Source organism: Ochotona princeps, chromosome 15 (genome assembly GCF_030435755.1).
Source record: "Ochotona princeps isolate mOchPri1 chromosome 15, mOchPri1.hap1, whole genome shotgun sequence".
NCBI classification, from domain to species: domain Eukaryota; kingdom Metazoa; phylum Chordata; class Mammalia; order Lagomorpha; family Ochotonidae; genus Ochotona; species Ochotona princeps.
This window is the reverse complement of record NC_080846.1, coordinates 10,467,160-10,485,493: the sequence shown is the minus strand read 5'-3', so window position 1 is coordinate 10,485,493 and position 18,334 is coordinate 10,467,160. Positions and strand designations below refer to the sequence as shown.

Below are 18,334 nucleotides of genomic sequence, written 5' to 3'. Positions count from 1 at the left end.
ACACTGCAGATACAGAAGGGCACAGCTAGGGGGCGCTGGGCACAACCCAGGCTTGGGCAGGTGCGTGCTTCTGAAGGCTTGCAGAGAATCCCTCTCCTGAGCTGCCTTCCTCGCATCTCTCAACTCCTGGCTCCCTCCCCCATCTTGACAGCCAGCTTGCTTTGGTGTCGTGTGCTTCTATCCCAGATCTGCATCCATCTCCCTCTTTTAAGGACCCACCGCACTCATGGGCCACCTGGAGAATCAGGGATGACCCTCCCTTCCCTGGATTCTTGTTCGCGGTAGCAGAATCTCTTGCCATCAACATTCTCAGGTTTCAGGGAATCAGATCTAATTGATATCTCTGGGGAGCTTCGGTAACCCTCCTCACGCGTGTCCTGACCATCCCACCTCTTCTAGCTCTTCAATGTGGAGAGGGACAATTAAAAGATTATAGCTCTGCAAGACTTTGACAAGAAAAGGGAAAGGTCTTATCTGCCCAGTGCCTTTGCACAGTCTGCCCCCATTGCCTGGAATGTTTCTTCCCCTGCATACATATGTGACTGACTCCTATTCAGCTTTGAGGCTTTGGCACCTCCTTAGAGAGGCCTTCCAAGCACCCTAGGCTTAACCCTGTGTATTCTCTTTCCTGGCATCCCAACACTGAACCACTGAGCACAATTTGTGATTGCTTTCTTATGCATGGGTTTCTGTGTTTCTTTTTTTTTTTTAAGATTTATTTTATTTTTATTGGAAACTTAGATATACAGAGAGGAGGAGAGACAGAGAGGAAATTTTTCCATCCATTGATTCACTCCCCAAGCAACCACAATGGCTGGAGCTGAACCAGTCTGAAGCCAGGAGCCCAGAGCCTGTTCCAGATCTCCCATGCAGGTACAGGGTCCCAAGACTTTGGGCCATCCTCGACTGCTTTCCCAGGCCACAAGCAGGGAGCTGGAGGGGAAGCAGGGCTTCTAGGACACTAACCGGCATCCATATAGGATCCCAGCTCTTACAAGGTGAAGACTTTAGCCACTAGGCTACTGTACCAAGCCCTCTGTGTTTCTTTAAAAAAGAAAAATTATCTATGTATTTGAGAGAGAGAGAGAGAGAGAGAGAGAGAGAGAGACCGACCTTCTATCTGTGAATTCACTCCCCAAAGCGCCACACAGGAACCCAGAGCTCCATCCTGACCTCACACGTGGATAGCAGGGCCCCAAGTACTTGGTCCATCCTCTGTTGCATCCCTGGTTGCATTTAGCAGGGAGCTGGACCAGAACCAGAGCAACCAGGCCTTAGAACAACTGGGAACAGTATAGGAAGCTGATGTTGCAAGCAGAAGTTTAACCCCCTATACCACCCCACCAGCCCCATTTCTTTTCTTTTCTTTTTTTTTTTTAAAGATTTATTCATTTTATTACAGTCAGATATACACAGAGGAGGAGAGACAGAGAGGAAGATCTTCCGTCCGATGTTTCACTCCCCAAGTGAGCCGCAAGGGGCCGATGCGCGCCGATCCGAAGCCGGGAACCTGGAACCTCTTCCGGGTCTCCCACACGGGTGCAGGGTCCCAATGCATTGGGCTGTCCTCAACTGCTTTCCCAGGCCACAAGCAGGGAGCTGGATGGGAAGTGGAGCTGCCGGGATTAGAACCGGCGCCCATATGGGATCCCGGGGCGTTCAAGGCGAGGACTTTAGCCGCTAGGCCACGCCGCCGGGCCCCAGCCCCATTTCTATGTTTCTTGTCTAACTCCCCAGTGAGACTGGTAGCTCTCTGTATCCCAGACTCTGGAAGAGGGCCTGGAATGCAGGTGCTGCCTAAAGAATGGTTGGTTAATATGTGGCATTGATAGCCGACATTTTATCAGTGTGAACTCCTGGCTAAATCTTGCCTTTCGTCTTGTAAGATCCTTGCTCTAAGTGCAATTCAACATCCCCCAGACCCAACCGTGGCCTCTGTGTGTCCCCATCACTAGGACGTCTATGGTCTTCTCCCCACACTCCCCTTTGCCACCACACAACCGGCAGCTATTCTAACAGATTTAAGGAACAACAGTATTGTAAGGCACCAGGCAGGCCCGTGTCAGCTAGCTAGGACCTCCCTGCTAATCGTGTGGATTTTTTTTTAATTATTTATTATTTAACTTCATTAATTACATTGTATTATGTGACACAGTTACATAGATACTTGGGTTCTCCCCACCCCTCCGCAAACCCTCCCACCATGGTGGATTTCTCCACCTTGTTGCATAACCACAGCTCAAGTTCAGTTGAGATTCCCCCTTTGCAAGCGTATACCAAACATAGAGTCCAGCATCTTATTGTCCCGTCAAGTTCAACGGTTTCTTAGGTATACCCTCTCTGGTCTGAAGACAGAGCCAGCAGAGAATCATCCCAGTCAATTGAAAGCTCCAACATACCATCAGCAAAAATTTACATCATTATGGAATTAATTGACATAGTAATGAGTAACCAATATGTTAAAAGTAAATGCTCAAGTTCCCTGGCAATAAGGGAAATCCAAATTAAAACATCAATGAGGTACCACCTAACGCCAGTAAGACTGGCCCACATGAATAAAAGCACCAACAACACTTGTTGGCGAGGTTGCGGGGAAAAGGGATCCCTACTCCACTGCTGGTGGGGCTGCAGGCTGGTACAGCCTCTATGGAAATCAGTATGGAGAATATTCAAACAACTCAAAATCAACATACCGTATGATCCAGCAATAGCACTCCTAGGAATATATCTAGAACACTTGTTTTATGAGAAACCAACATGCACTCCTATGCTCATAGCAGCACAATCAGTAATTGCAAAAACATGGAAGCAACCAAAATGCCCATCAACAGAGGATTGGATAAGAAAGCTATGGTTCATCTACTCCATGGAATACTACTCAGCTATTAAAAAAAAACAAAATGCAGTTCTTTGTGGCCAAATGGGCCAAACTGGAAACCATAATGCTAAGGGAAATGAGCCAATCACAAAAGGTTAAATACCACATGTTTGCCTTAATTTAAGATGATATGATGTTATGTATAACATGTTATGTACGTTATATGTTGTGTATAAACTAAAATTGAAATGTCAATGAGGTGGTCACAGAAGGTGGCTGGGAACTCGTGTGGATTTTTTATCAGCACACAGCCAAGGTTATTCATCTCCTAACATCCCACGACTGCTTTTATGTTTCTGTGGCCAAGCTGAGTAGTTGCCACAAAGACCACCTGAAGCCTAACATGTTTGGCCCCTTTATATAAAAAAAAAAAAGTCGCTGTCCTCTGCCATGGGCCGTGTCACCCAGTGGTGAGATGGCGACAACATGGGGGAGGAGGGTGGTGCAGAGTCCTACAGTGATTCACTGGCAGAGCCAGGCTGGGATCCCGAACCAGGATCTTCCCACATCCCATCTCATTTGGTACCCAGCTCCCCAGTCCCTGAGGCTCACTTCTCTCCAGCTTTCTCATCCCCATTTCCAGCTCTGTCTGTCTGCCATCCCCATACATGAGTCTGGCCTTGCAGACTTCCTGGAGCTGACTCAATTGTCCAGGAAGCCCATCTAGGTTTCCTCTCCCCTTCTAGAACCTTCAGTTCCACCCAGGAGCCCTCCTCAGCCGTGGTGCAGGGTTAGGGGATGGCTGCCCTGTTGCAATAGACTGCTTTGTGTGTTCATCTCTGTCATGGGGTCAGGGATGAATGAAGGTGGCTTGCCCTGAAGTCCTGCAGGAATGTATGCAGATGCCCAGGCCCCATCCCAAGGTCTATTGAACCCAAACCTCTGGGTGTGAAATGAGGACCTTTGTGATCTTTTATTTTAAAAAGATATTTTGTTTTTATTTGAAATGCAGAGTCACAGAGAGAAGGAGAAAGAGAGAGAGAGAGATCCACCTTTCATCCATCTTTCACTCCCCAAGTGCCCGCAACAGCTAGGGCTGAGCCATTCCGATCTGAAGTCAAGAGCCAGGAGCTTCTTCCAGGTCTCCCACAGGGGTGTGGGGGCCTCAAGAACTTGGACCATCATCTGCTGCTTTCCCATTCTATAAGCAGAGAACTCAAATCAGCACATATATGGGATGCCAGTACTGTGTACAGAAGCTTAACCCACTATGCTGGCCCTGACCTTTGTAATCTTAACAAACTCCTGCTTTGAGGCTGAGACCCAACAGCCTAAGAATCACTCCACCAGAGCCCTGGTCACTACATGCAAGTTGAGAAAAAAAAAATACTAGGGAGCAGAGTGCTGTTTTCCTAAAATATGCATGGGGAGAATGCAACATGTTCTGGTCCTGGCCTTCTCCACTTCCTCCTTAACTCAAAACCTCAGAATTCTCTCCCCATCTCCAGCTCCCCACCAAAAAAATCACAATAATGCTGTTTCACACCCCCACCCCCCGAATAGACAAGGTAAGAAGGCTTTTTTAATGAGTTGCTAGCAAAGAATTCATGAGCTTATGAACTATTGAGGTTAAGATGACGAAGAGAAGGCAGTGTTGAAAGGAGAGAAGAGGTGCATAGAAAATTCCAGAGGAAGCCGGACTCCTGGGGGTTCAAGATTTCTTATTCCAAAGCATGCCAGCTGTCTCAGTAAAGGTTTTATTTTGAAGGCAGCAGCTCTTCCTTCTGCTTCTCTTTGGGATTCATCAGGCGCTGCTCGTGCCTTGGGCCTTGCTGGGCATGGAGCATAAAAGGCAGGAGTCGAAGGGTAGCTGTGGGATAGAAACCCAGCCCCCATGCTGGAGATGGGGCTTGGGGAGCTGTGCTCAGGGGCCACCCAGCCCAGGGAAGGCAAGGGGGAGGGCACCTCAGAGAAGCTCAGAGCACTGGTGGGGGAGCGGGGGGAGGAGGAGAGGCCAGTTTCCAGCCATGGTGGTGACACAGCGACAAGAATGAGCCCTGCTCACCTGAGACCACGGAATCCAATTCAATTCCAACTCAGGGCGTGTATATTGAGTGCCCGATTCTATGTCATTGATGGAAAGAATGGAAAAGTGAGACAGCCTAGCCAGCAGGCCGTTTCAGGCAGACGCACCTGGGGACTCTGCTGCAACGGGTCTGTGGGCTCAGATGCTCCATACTATTAGTGTCTCAGTAAGAGATTGGTAAGTCAGAGTTTGTGTTGTGACCACATAGTTGCTAAGTCCTGCAGGCCACCGGGCACCGTCCTGGGGCTGCAGCAAGAGAGGTGAGCCAAGCAGCATATTCCATAGGGTGTGTGCAAGGCCGGTGGGGGGCCTCTAGGGTGAGGGCTATGTGGGGTGCAGTTACAGGTGAAATGCTGATTGGGGGAGTAGATTGGCAGGGTGTGTTGGGAGTGGGTTGTTAAAGGGCCACCGGCCTTACAGGCAGGAAGTGGAGCTGCACGACCAGGAGTGAACATGTAGGATGCAAAGCCAGATCGACTCCCCAGGGAGGGTAGCAGGTACATACTGGGAAGTAGGATGAGAGCGTTGTTATCTCCTGGGCTGAAAGCGCGTGGCCTACCTAATCTAATACCTAGAGTCCGACTTGGGAGGTCATAGCCTTGTGATTCTTAACCTCAGTAAATATCATCTTCCTGATCTGTGAAATGAGCACACACATAGCTGGCTGTTAGGTTGATCACAGGCACTTGGACGAGGTCATGGATGGGGTTAATTGAGGTGAATGAACAGGCTAATCTGTTGGAAGTCACTGACTCTGGGAAAACTGGACCTGCACCCCAAAACTGTGGGAAGCTCGCACCACCTGAATTCCCTGAGGGTACACCATCTAATGACCACCCTCCTCTCCAGTTCCACAGTGAGGGGAGACAAGAGAGGCCCCTGGACCATACGGCATACCTTCACCGCCCTAACTAGCACACCTGACACACCCCTTAGCCTCCCAGTGGCCTGGGCGCTGCTGAATAGTAAGGAGCCTATTATGTTTGCCTAGTGCGTTCTCTAACGGTGACTCCCTGCCCCCCCTTCATCGTAGTGGCCCCCTGTCGCAATGATAGCCTTGAACGCCATGTGACCAGGGAATCTGGAGGGAAATGTATCCAGGGAATCTGCATTTTGACACCTCCCCTCCCGACTAAGCCAGGCTAATTCCCAGTCCCTCTGACAGTTGCTTTAGGACAGAAAATTCTTTTGAGTGTCATCCCAAGACCAGCAGCACCCATTTTAGACTTCAATGTAAAAATGCAAGTTCTAGAGTCCAGCACTGTGGTACAGTGAGTTAAGCTGCACCTGTGACACTAGCATACAGTTTCAGACCCAGTTTGTGTCTCGGGCTGCTCTGCTTCCAATCCAGCTCCCTGTTAATATGACTGAGAAGGCAGCTGAGGATGGCCTAAGTACTTGGGCCCCTGCCACCCATGTAGGAGACCAAGATGGAGTTCCAGGCCTGATCCAGCACGTTGTGATCATTTAGGAAGTGAACCAGCAGGTGGAAGATTGTCTCTCTGCATCTCTGTCACTTTGCCTTTCAAATAAATGATTTTTTTAAAATGCAAGTTTCTGGACGCCTCCCCTGATCCACTAAACTAGAAACTCTGGGAGCTAGGGGCCCAGACCCCTGCATTTTGAGCAAGTCTTCCAGCCTGATCTGATGCACATTCAACTCACAGGGGCCGGAGGTGTCAAAAGCTACCTGTGCCCGGCAGTACTCTGCACCAACTCAGTCAGAATCCCAGAACAGGGGTCAAGTCTCCAGAAGAGTCCTTCAAAAATGCCCTGCTCCCAATGTGCCACCCCAGGGACTGCTCCTTTGAGGACCCAGCTCACAGTGTCTGGAAGAAAAAGGGAGATGGGGCAAGCATCTCAACCTTGCAAGTTTGCAAGCTGGAACCCCCACCCAGATCCCGTTAGCAGCTGAGCTGCCTGTGGTTCCCACAGGGTCCCAAATGGAACCACACAGCCCCAGAGCCCAGCTGTGCTGGCTACTCCTGGGCTGACGCTCTCAGTCCCTTTTCCAGGCACTCAGTCTTTTGGCAGCACCATGCTTGGGCAGAGCTGAGGCCTGGGTCACTTCCAAAAGCTGACGGGGAGCAGCTGGGGGTGGGATTGGACCCAGGATCCCTGAGCCCAGGAGCAGGAAGAGCCGGGCCATCACGGGCGTTCGGTTGGCTCCAGACCCTGTCTGTGCTTGGTGCTTTAAGTGACTCATCTCCTTGGTGTTCACATGATCGCTGCAAGGAGGGATCCCATTCACACAGCAGTGACAGCGTGCCCTCTCCTAGGCACATTATCCCCCTTATACAGATGGGGAAACTGAGACCCAAAGAGCCCAGAGCACCCGCCCCAGGCTCTCCCGTGGGGTCCGGATGTCTCCAAAGGCTCTCCCCCTGCGCGGGAATTCAGAGGCAGGGGCTCCAGGGAGTAGCAGGGCTGGGTGCAGGTGGCTTGGGGGGCGGGGGAGGGGGCTTGGCGCGGTATCCGCCCCGCTGAGCCACGTCGGGAGGAGGGGCCGGGCCGGCAGGCAGCCCCTGACACCATGGCTGCCCTAACCGCGGGTCCCCGCGTCCCTCCTCCCACTGCAGGCCCTTCCTCGTGCTGCCGCCGTTGATGGAATGGATCCGGGTGGCCGTGGCTCACGCCGGCCACCGCCGCAGCTTCTCCATGGACAGCGACGACGTGCGCCAGGCTGCCCGGCTGCTGCTGCCCGGCGTGGACTGCGAACCGCGCCAGCTCAGGTAGGGGTCTCGCGTGTGCGCGCGCCTGGGGTGGTGGTGGGGCGGGGGGAGGAGCCGGACCGGCAGCGGCCAGTGCCTCGAGAGTCCCGCAGGGAGCCCTGGGGAGCCAGGCTGCTCAGCTACTTCGTAGGGCGGGAGCTCCGGGGATAGATAGCAACACATCACGCGACCCTCAGCCCCCCGGCCCCCGGCCCCCCGCCCTTATGGCTCTCCCTCGCGCGCTCTCCCTCCTGGCCCTCGCTCTCCTCCTGGTTTACAAGCAAGCTTGGCGGCAGTGAAATCGCTGTCTAGCTATGCAAGGAGGGTACAGGGCCCCTTACCTAGCCCTGGCACTGCTCATGCCTGAACCCAGACCTGCCCCCGAGAAAGTGAGTCACGTGGTGCTTGGGGACCCCAGACCCTGGGTCTTTTAACATCCAAAGCAAGCGAAGTAAAGCTGCCCAGTCAGGAGAGGCGTTACGTGGCTATAGACAGCAAAGACAGGGAAATACAGCAGCATGTATGTGTGTGTGTGTGTGTGTGTGTGTGTGTGTGTGTGTGTGTTCACTCGCGCGCAGGCACCCAGGCTCTCCTCATGCCTTGCTCGCTCTGCTTCTACCTGCTGATAATCCATTCTCTCTCCCAAGTTCCCAAGGCCAGATTCCTGTACACCACCTGCACACAGTGGGGTGGGCAGGGGGCGAGTGTCCGGTATAAAAGGTGGCCCACTGCCTACCCAGAGCTTGCCTCTGTGCCCAAGTGCAACACAGGAGCTGAGTGCAGTCCTCAGTGCTGGCTTTCTCTGGAGGCTGGGTACCACCCTGAGTGCTTGACTCAGATGACTTCCCCATATATTCTCAAACCCCTGCGGAGTGGCCACTGCTCTTCTGTCCCTGCAAAGAAGGCAACAGGGGAAAGAGCAGAAGGGAGAGGGACGTGCCCAGGGACACAGGGCTAGGAGATGGGGGGTATCCAGATGTGAGTTCTAATCATGGGCTTCGCTGCCTCCAGGTTTTTCTCTAAGTTGTTCCTCCTGGCTAGGCCACTGCACCTCCCCCTGTTACCCAGGACAGCAGCAGGTGTCAGGGAGATGCGGGATGGGGAGGGACACTGTTTCCCAAGCACCTGCTGCGTGCTGGTTACCCCCTGCAGCAAGGACTCAGGAACACATGTCATCTTCCCGGGTTACAGAGCAGAGTCTGTTAGCAGGGCATGTGGTAGGTGCAGATGACGGGCCAGAGACTCCCCGTGGCTCACCCTGTACAGCCTGGCCACTGCCCACCACACTGTGCCACCTCCTGCTTCCTAGGGGCCACCTGTACCCACTGTACCCTGCTGCCCAGTGGCCCCAACCTCAGCCTGGCACTGCTGGGCTGGAGAGAAAAGAAGATGACGCATATCCTCAGAATGTTCCCTGGTTGGTCCTGTTCCCAGGAGACCATGTAGCTTACGGGTCAGGAACCTGGCCTCCAGCATCCTGAGGCCTCACTGCAAATGCTAATACTGTGGTTAACTGGTTATGCCACCGCGGGGGACCTGGTTCACCTTCTGGAGCATCCTTTTCCCACAGTAACATGGAGGGATTCACTGCAGTGCCGCTCTCTCTCCCTGAAGTTGGGGGTTGTGAACAGGAAGCTTCAGCACAGGCAATGCAAGAAGCAAAGATGTGCCACGAAGTGGTCCTTTCTAGCCACAACCCCCACGTCTCTCCCACCCCTGATACAACAAAGACTCCACAGCAAACATTGCTTTTTCATCTGGGGAGGCCAGGAAACAAGCACTGTGATCCAGAAAAGTAGCCACCTCATTTTCCAGAGGTGATGCTCGAGGCCCCACATCACGCAAGTGTTGGGAGGCAAGCAGGATCCACATATCGAGTGTGTGGCTTCTTGGTCCTCCACTCCAGACAGGCCTTCCCAGGGGACCCTGGTGGCCTTCCTCCTTGTCTGTTCACCACCCCCTGGAGTGTTTGTGAGCCCAAGGGCCACCATGTCACTCATCCAGCAGAGAGCATGGCTAGGGAACAGGTGCGTGCCAGTCTGACAGCCACGCTGAGGGTTTCCATCTTGACATCTGTCCAGGCAGAGGCTCTGGCCCTGCATTAAGGACAGAGTATTGGAGGCGTGGAAGCCAAACTGCTAATACTTAGAAAGGAAACCCCTGCTGGTTGAGCCCCTGGGCTGGCTCTGGTCACACATCTCTTCGATTTGTTTGTCTCCCAGTTGGGAATTGGAATAAACTATATACTCATTGATGATTCCAGCTATATGGTCATCAGATCTGGAAATGGTTTTCAAAGAAAAAATTAAAATATCCCATTAGCTTTCCTAAGTAATACGTGTTAGGTTTCCAGGTTCCACTGACTATAAAAATTGAGAGTGCTTGAGCAGATAAGCGAGTTTTCTGGAAAGGACACCTATGCTTCAGTCTGTCAATACACAGAAACTTCCCTGTGTGCAATTTCCAGTCTTGTTCCAAGTGACATCAAGTAGATGTCACTGCCTCCAGGTGACAGGACCCCCGAAGTTGTGTTCATCCAGACATGAAGCAAAATGGAGGCTCTATACCCTACACCAAGAGGCCCTTCGATGCACCCAACAGCTGGGCAAGGCAGACTCTGCGATCCCATTTTCAGACAAGAAGGCTGAGGCTCATTGGGTTTGTAGAATTTGTCCAAGGTTACACAGCTGCTCAGAGACACAGCTAGTTTAGGATGGAGAACTGAGCAAGAGGAAGCAAATGTACCATCTCCTTGTTTCCCCTCCCCGCCCCCATACCTCCTCTCCCAGATGTTCATCCTAGAAGATGCCGGGTGGGTTCTGACTTCTGGCATAGTCAGAGCTGAGCTTCCCTCTTTAATATCCAGCTCTGGCAAGGTGCAGAACCTGGGCACCCAGACACACTTGGGGAGTTGGTGTCGGCAGCCGCCAGAGTGTCAGCACTGTTAGCGCACATAATCACCCACCAGCTGGCGGAGGTCGCCTGGCGGGAGGCGGCCGGCGTGGATGCTGGAGCCGGGCAGAGGTGAAGACTCCACGGGTCTGCAGCTGGTGCTGCTGCCGGTTTTCGGTGACCTTGGCCAGAACTTGGCTTTGTCTTTGGCTCGGCGACTGTGCAGCTCACCATGGTGATGGGGAATTCAATAGAAGCACAGGCGGAGCCTCCGTACTTCCTAAGCTGTCAGAGGTGACCCATTTATTCTTCCTTAATTAAAGTATCAGGTAATCTAAACCTGGGCAATTCACCCAGCCCTGCTTTGTATTCTTGTCCTTGGGGAGGTGAAGGGCTGGGAGGAAGGGAGGTAGTGGAAGAGAAAGAAAGAAAAGTGAGCATCTCTTGGCAGGTTCCTATTTTCTTCCTTGTCAACTGAGAAACACGAGGGGAAATTTTCCTTGTTTTCCTTGTGGTAAGGGATGGGTTATCTGCCTAGCAAGGGGTACTCCCCAGTCCTCTCTTAGCTGGTAAATGTGTCCACTGGATTTGGGGGCCGTTAAAAGCAGGAGCTCACTGCTTAGAATGAATGATCTTTTGGCAGCTACTTCAAACCAGATCTTAAGCTGAGAATAGAAAAGCTTAAAAGTAATAACCTGCAAAGAGTCTCAGAATGGAACCTGGGAGCCTTGCATTGCTGCGTTCTTGGCCTCGTACTTTTGTTGTATTTATCGAGCACCTACTATGTTCCTAATCCTTAACAGTTCTTATCAATCAGGTTGGCTGCTTTCCACCAGGTGACCTTAAGCAAGTCACCTCCCCCCGCCCACCCCACCCCATCATCTCACGGAGCTTGGCTTAGCCTCTCTGCAGATGGGAGTGTCAACTGCTTCCTGGGATGTGGGATGTATGTTGAAGATACCATTTACAAGGGAAGAAGTCGGTACCTGCTCGGTACAGGTGCAGTTTTCATTTCCGAATATGTTTGCTGCACAGTTGGTTGAGTCCAGGGCTGTGGAGTCTGCAGTGGGCAGGGGAGGGAGGGAAACGGTGCCATCTTTCCCTTCTCAGAATCCATAGGTACCAAATTGTCCTGGGAACAGGCAGGCAGTCAACATCGGTGGACCGTGAGCAGGAGGGAGGCTGAGAGCTGAGCACCACAGCAGAGACAGAGAAATGGAGGGGGCAGAGAAGACCAGGGACTCACCTCAGGACCTTGACGGGAAGGGGCCAGTTTGACCAGAATCTTAAAGCAATTCCTGGTATCCAGTGGAGCTGGGGGCTTATGGAGGAAACTGGGGTGGAGGGCAGAGAGGATCCGGAGCTGTGTCTAACCAGCCATGGGTCTTGAGCAAGTCTGTGAAGACCCCTGAATTCCGTCCTCAGGTTGCCTCTTGCTGCTCCTCTCCGCTGGAAGATCCCCCACAGAACCGAAGCACCTGTACCCGGCTCTGCGGGGTTCTGGAAAGCTCCTCAGCTCCTCCCAGATCAGGAGCTGCTCTGTCCTCTCTCCTTGGGTGCCCTTGTCCTCCTACAGCCCTGGACACGTCCCGTAGCTGCCCCACAGATACTCTGCCAACAGCCCCTCCCTCACCCCACACACATCCGAGTCCACGCTGCAGGCCCGCTGTGACCCAGTTGGAGCCTCTGCCTCCCTCATGCTGGTGTCAGTACATTAGTGCCTTCTGAAAAACCAAGAAAGTGCCCCTGCCTTGATCCCAGGGGAACCGCTCTGGGGCCCAGCTGCCCTCCCCTCCCAGGGTCAGGGACAGGACACAGAGCCTGCTCAAGGGGCCAAGTTAGTGAGACAGCCTCACTCTTAGCACACGCAGCACACCTGCCACACGGCTGCCCTAATGTGCACTTGATGGGTAGGAGCACACAGAGAGGTCCCCAGGCAGTTTCAGAAAACCATGGGGACTGCTCTGATGACGGGCAGTGCTGACCTCAGCTGGAGGAGACAGGCAGTGTCTCCTCCCCCCTCCACCCTGCCCGGCCCCTGCCCAACAAAGTCACCACTGGATGGGGCACAAGCAAGGCTGAATTCATCCCAGAAGGGATGTTTTATAGCTTGCCAAAGAACTTGAACTGTGGCCTGGGGGAGGGAGGAGGCTGTCACGATTTTTAAGCAGGGAATCGGTTTCAGAAGGGAATCGGTTTCAGATCGTCAGATTCCTGTTGTTGGAGGGAGGGGCTGTGGCCGTGTGGAAGATGAGCCAAGCCAAGCTGGGGTTGGCGAGCAGGCCTGCAGCTGAATAGTCCAGGCAGCTGGGCTGAAGGCAAAGCAGCAGGGCCAGAGAGGCAGGGGGAGTGGCAGGATGTGATGACAAATGTGGCTGACAGTACGCCATGTCCCTGGTGGCTGGGAGAAGGGGGTCTAATGGGTAACAGAGGTTCTGGCAGAGGTTGGTGGTGGGGAGTTGCTGAATGCCCAGAACTGCTCCAGGAGACATGAGTAAAATGATACATTCTGTGTTATGTATATTTTATCACAATAAAGAAACTGGCCTGGGTGTTCTCAAGTGAAACAGGTGCAACAGTGGAGAAGGTGTGGGCCTGGCTGCTGTTTGCTGTACAAGCTGGGGCTGTCTGAGGAAGGCTGGATGAAAAATGCCGGAACTGGGCTGCCAGGTTTCCCAGGGATGTTGCAACAACCCATGCCCAACTAAGCGCCTTAAAAACACTGCACATTCATTGTTTCTGCATTCTGGAGGCCAGAAGAAATGCAAACCAAGGTGTAAGCAGGGTGGTCCTCCCTCCCAAGCTGGTGGAAAGGCTCCTTTTGGCTCTAAGCAGCCCTGGGCATTCTTTGGCTTAGGGCCATGTCATTCCAGTCCCTCCTTCCGTCGTCACACTGCTGTCTTCCTTCCATGTCTGTTCACAAATTTCCACCTTCATACAAGGACAGCAGTCAGACCCCATGCTCATGGGTAGCAGGGCTTGCAACTTGAAGCCAATATTTTTAGGGAACATAAGCCGTAACACAGCTAACACAGGGTGAGGTCAGAGGTGGGAGATAGCCAGGCAGGGCTGTTGGAGCCTGTCTCCCATGCAGGCTGCCTGTCTCCTCACTCTTGTATTTGTACTGACGGCTACCTGTGAGGTTTCCAGCTGAGGAGCGTATGCAGCCAAGGACGCCCCTCACAAAACGCACATGCGTACAGGCAAGGCGGGAGAAGTCCCAGTGGACTTGGCTTTGAAGGTGTTGGTGAGTCTTTTCCAATGTGAGTCTTCATCAGCCCCCTCCAGCAGAACAGGTCTGCCAGGGAATTGAAGTCCCCACACTGGCATCTGCTTAGAGAGGAAGCAGAGGGTTGGAGTTAGGGACCCTGCAGCCTGAAGACCTGGGTTCAAATCCCAGCTGGACCACTTTCTCACTGTGTGACCTAAGACAAGTATCTCACTTCTCTAGGCCTCCCTTCCCAAATCTGTAAAACAAGGACAATAGTACTCCCACCTTCTGAGGTCATGAGCAAGACTGAATGAAATCACCAGTAAAGCTATTTAGCACAGGGCTTGCACCATAGTAACATGCCATGATCAGCTTCACTCTTAGGCCCTATGGTCTGGACCATGAAAGTCAGCTCTTCCTGCTTGCCAGAAACAAGCCAGTGGCAAGATAAAGACTTGCATGGCAGCCAGCAGTAGTGTATGAACCCAGACCTGGGGTGTAGCCCATCTGGAGTCCAGTGAATCTCTTGCACTCCTGGGACAGACAGCCTTCCAGGTTCAGGAAGACACAAAGTCAAGGCAGACTGGCTGGGAAGCCACCCTCCTCACCCCTGTGACTCCATAGTGTCTCCATATATGTGGCATGGGCTTCCTGTGTCCCCTAATGTCTGAGATTTTTGAAAGCCAGCATTGACTGATGCTTGGGACCATGTCCAAGCAGGTGAACATCCGTAATGGCTACATCCGCATAGGTGAGGCCATGGTGGGAGGAGCTAAAGGAGGAGAAGAAGACAGGTATAGATAGCAAATGGATCCCCTGATTGGCTGAGCTGTGTCCCAACTGAACAGAGGCTAAGGGGGATGCTAGGGGCACGGAATATTTCCAGAAGAGTCACAGCATAGATTTATCTCAGAACGGAAGGCTGGGCAGAAACCAGCTGCCTGGTATAATAATGAATAAAGAATGAGTGAATGAATGATGCAAATAGTTGTCACAAGGACTGCATGGTGCTGCGAGTGAACTGACTCCGACACACAAAGGTTTGCGCCTAAACATGCCGCAGGCAGCAGAGCCTGCGGGACTCAGGAGAGAGGGCTCAGCTAAGGAAGGCTTTGATGGATGGAAGGTGTGGGTGTGAGTGGGATGACCCAGGGGAGGCGCTGTGGGAAAGGAGGCCATGAGAGGCCAGGTGGAGAGGTCAAGAAGTGAGACAGCCAGTGCCCAAGGAGACCCTGGAGACAGGCCACCAGCAGCCAAGGCTGCATCATAAACAGAGAAGACACAGACAGGGCAAGGAGGCCACTGAGCCTGGCAGAGAGGGTGCCGTCAGCACGTCTTCCAGCAGCAGCTTCTGCAGCCTGGGGTGGGCAGAAAGCAGATTGCAGGTGACAGACAGTTTGCCAACACTTGGAATTTGCTCCCCAAATGTTCGAAGCAAAAGAGAAGTGCATTGGTTGTGTGCTGACAGTTACACAGAAAATCGAAATGGTATCGGGGCTCCGTTCCAAATTAGGGCTTCAGCTCCAGTTTGCCATATGGGCTATGGCTGCCTGGGACACAGGGATTTATTTATTTTTTTCTTTTTATGATTTTTGTGGCCCACTTTTGAGTCTGTTGCATTTCTACCCGAGGTGCTTGTGGACTCCAGTGCCAGCAAGTGTCTCTAGCTCAAGTTTGAAAACATTTGTTACGTGGGCACATTGTCTTCCATTAGCAATGACCCACTGCAGGCTTATGGGCTTAGGACAAAGCCAGGACACCAGTGCTACTGGTGGCAATGAAGAAGTGGTTGCCATCCCAGTCACCTCTTTGCATCAGTTCCTTAAATCATCCTATGACTGGTGGAGAAGCACCATAGCAGTGGGCTCAGAAGTCCCCTCGAGCTGTTCAAAGGATTCAGTGTTATGGTGAGACATCCCATGTACATCCTGGCAATGACCTGTGGGTCCTTTCTCACGTCTCCATGGGAAGGACCAGGGACGTAGGAGGCCCAGGTGGGGGTCCTGATGTCCCCCACACACCACTCCATGCAGCTCTTTCCCTGACTGGAGCAGGAGCCTGCCTCTGCACACCTGAAGACACGGGCACTCTGGGAGGCTGGGAAAGATGCCTGCAGTGACATAGACCAGTTGATTCTTTTGGAACCTGATCTGGCTCTGCCTGTGTCCTCCACATTAGAAAGGCAGCACCAATCAGCGACCCGGCAGGGACTGTGGCAGTCACCTTTGCTACAAGCACACAGATACGTGTGCAAAGTCTCAGACTCTGGCCTCAGTTCCTCTTAGGAATTCACACAAAGGCTGCCCACCTGTGCACCCAGCAGCACCAGCAGCATGGTCCCATGGCAGAACTTGCTCTAAAGGCACAGTAGAGAAAGACTCTGCCAAATGGCCAGAAATCATGCGCAAAGGTTAATCTGGAAGCACAGTTCGAGAGCATAGCTTAGTGATGAGATTGGCACCAACACAAAACATCCAGTAAGATTAAAGGTGACCAGAGATATAGAATAAGTGAGCATCCTTATTAAATGGCACTGGGGGGATTGCGTCCACTCTCATTATTTGAACACACACAAGTCTACCCTTTAAGTCTGTACCACAGACGGATGCTCCCATGTGGGAACAGGCAACACCTGCAAGAATGTTCCCAGGCACAGTGTTTATAATAGTGACAGGTAGAATAAACCAAGCCGTCTGTGTGGCAGAGAAGGATGAATAAATTACGGTCTGTTCATGCCACAGAAAGCCCAGGAGTGGTGGGGGAAAAAAATCAATGAACTACATTCCATGGCTAACTGCCAACTATTGTGAAAAGGAAAACAAGTTGGTAACATGTATATACAGTTTCCCAACGTGGGAAACAGCCTAGATATTGTTAGAAGCTCATCTATAGAGTACAGAGTATAAAGCAGGCTCAGGATGATGAACGTCAAGTTCAGCAGAGGGTATTCCCGCCAGGGTGGAAAAGATTTGTCATCAGGAGACGCCAGGGCCTTCTCTGTCTCTGCAGTGCTTTGCAACTTCATCTGGGCTGTGGGCTGAGCATGTGGGTGGCCACTATGTGACTCTGGATTCCATGCATCCGTGCAACAGTTCCTTCACAATAGAAGTTATCTTCGTGGCCAGTGTTGGCCACAGCACGTTCAAAAGGCTGGCTCTGGGATATTAAGATGTATTCTGTGAAAATGTTGAGTGGCTCCATCAAGTTGGTGAACATTCATATCAGTAAAACTAATGTGAGGAGTGATTCGAATACCCCATCTTGGACCAGGCGCAGCTTCCTGCTTCCCCTTTCCCACAGCTAGCGAAATCTGTGAGCTTCCAGTTATCTATCAATGAGATGTAACCTCATGGCTTACCTGAGAACCCCACCCCCCAAATCTCTTGCAGCCTCTCTCCCTAATCCCCACCCACCTATCTGTGACTCAGCTAATCTGAGTCCCTGGGGCCCCAACCACAGTCCCACCTCCCAACCAATTCCCCTTGTCCCTTCCCCTGCCCTGGCACCTCGCAGGAGATGTGTCCCTTTTAACCCCCTCCCCACCCTGTTCCTACCCCAGTGGAACAGAAGGATCTCCTAAGCATCTCAATGCATCTGGGATTTTGGCTTACAGTAAACTAATCGTGAAAAGAGGACTTGGCTGGGGGAATTAGCTGCACTTAAGAACTTTAAGTGCATGTAAAACTTAACAACTAAACAGGTTCCCTTTTGAAGTTCTCTGCTTTTCACATCCTTGGTTTCTTGTAAATCTCTAAAAGGAGGTTTTGCTCTTTAAGAAGTCTTAGGGAACACAGGCACACCCTGCTGTTACTCTCTCACCACAGGAGCAGGCTTGAGGAGTTAAGATGGACAACCACGTGGTCCCCAGATACCAAGTGGTCCCCAAAGCTTAACATGTTTTAACATGAGGCTCTCTATAGAAAAACAAAACAAAACAAAACAAAACAAAAAAAAGAAGTGGGCTGGCCCATCAGAGAGTGCTCAATGAGCCTGGTGTTGCCGACAGAGGATTTGGGGATTGTAACATTAACGTTTTGTCCTCACACCTCTGGAGTTGACTTGTTTATTAATGACATGTTTCAGGAAGTACCCAGAGGACAGTGGGTATGCCTTCATCATGAATATCCTGCACAGAGTGCAGTCATGGTCACATAACACAAGCACATTTTGTCTGTGTCTCTGAGTTGGTGTAAATTTGGAAATCAATTGTGGGATGGTTTAATTAAGAAATAGATGTATCAGCTGCAATAGGCATGCCAGCACCCTGCGCCTGGATAACGTCAGAGTTCATAACTCTCCTTCACACAACAGTGTTGATGTAGATGATGTCAGGCACCCAGGCACCTTCCCTGTTGTTGCTCTGTCTTCCCTTGAGGGCTGCCTTCCAGTACATGCACTACCCAGCAGAACTATTATCTACAAGAGGAAAGGGGAAGGGCAGAGAGTATAAGAAAGTGCTCCAGAGATACCCCGTGTGATTTCTTAGTCCCTATTAGTCATTGCTTTGTCACATGACCACATTGTGGTCAAGGGGATCTGGGAAATGTAGTCTTTTTCTGGGCAACCATGTGTCCCAGCTCAAAATTCAAGTCCTAAAGAATCCATGAAGATAAAGA

At 51.9% G+C, this 18,334-nt stretch overlaps 1 protein-coding gene across 4 annotated transcripts in view; it reads left to right on the top strand.

Moving 5' to 3' along the window:
* Positions 1-18,334, top strand: part of ABTB3 (ankyrin repeat and BTB domain containing 3) — a 364,832-nt gene that overhangs the window by 302,456 nt on the left and 44,042 nt on the right. For all 4 annotated transcript variants that reach the window (XM_058673531.1, XM_058673530.1, XM_058673529.1 and 1 more), the window contains one exon: positions 7,484-7,636. In XM_058673531.1, the coding sequence (XP_058529514.1) occupies positions 7,484-7,636 (153 nt within the window). The remainder of the gene's footprint in view (positions 1-7,483; positions 7,637-18,334) is intronic.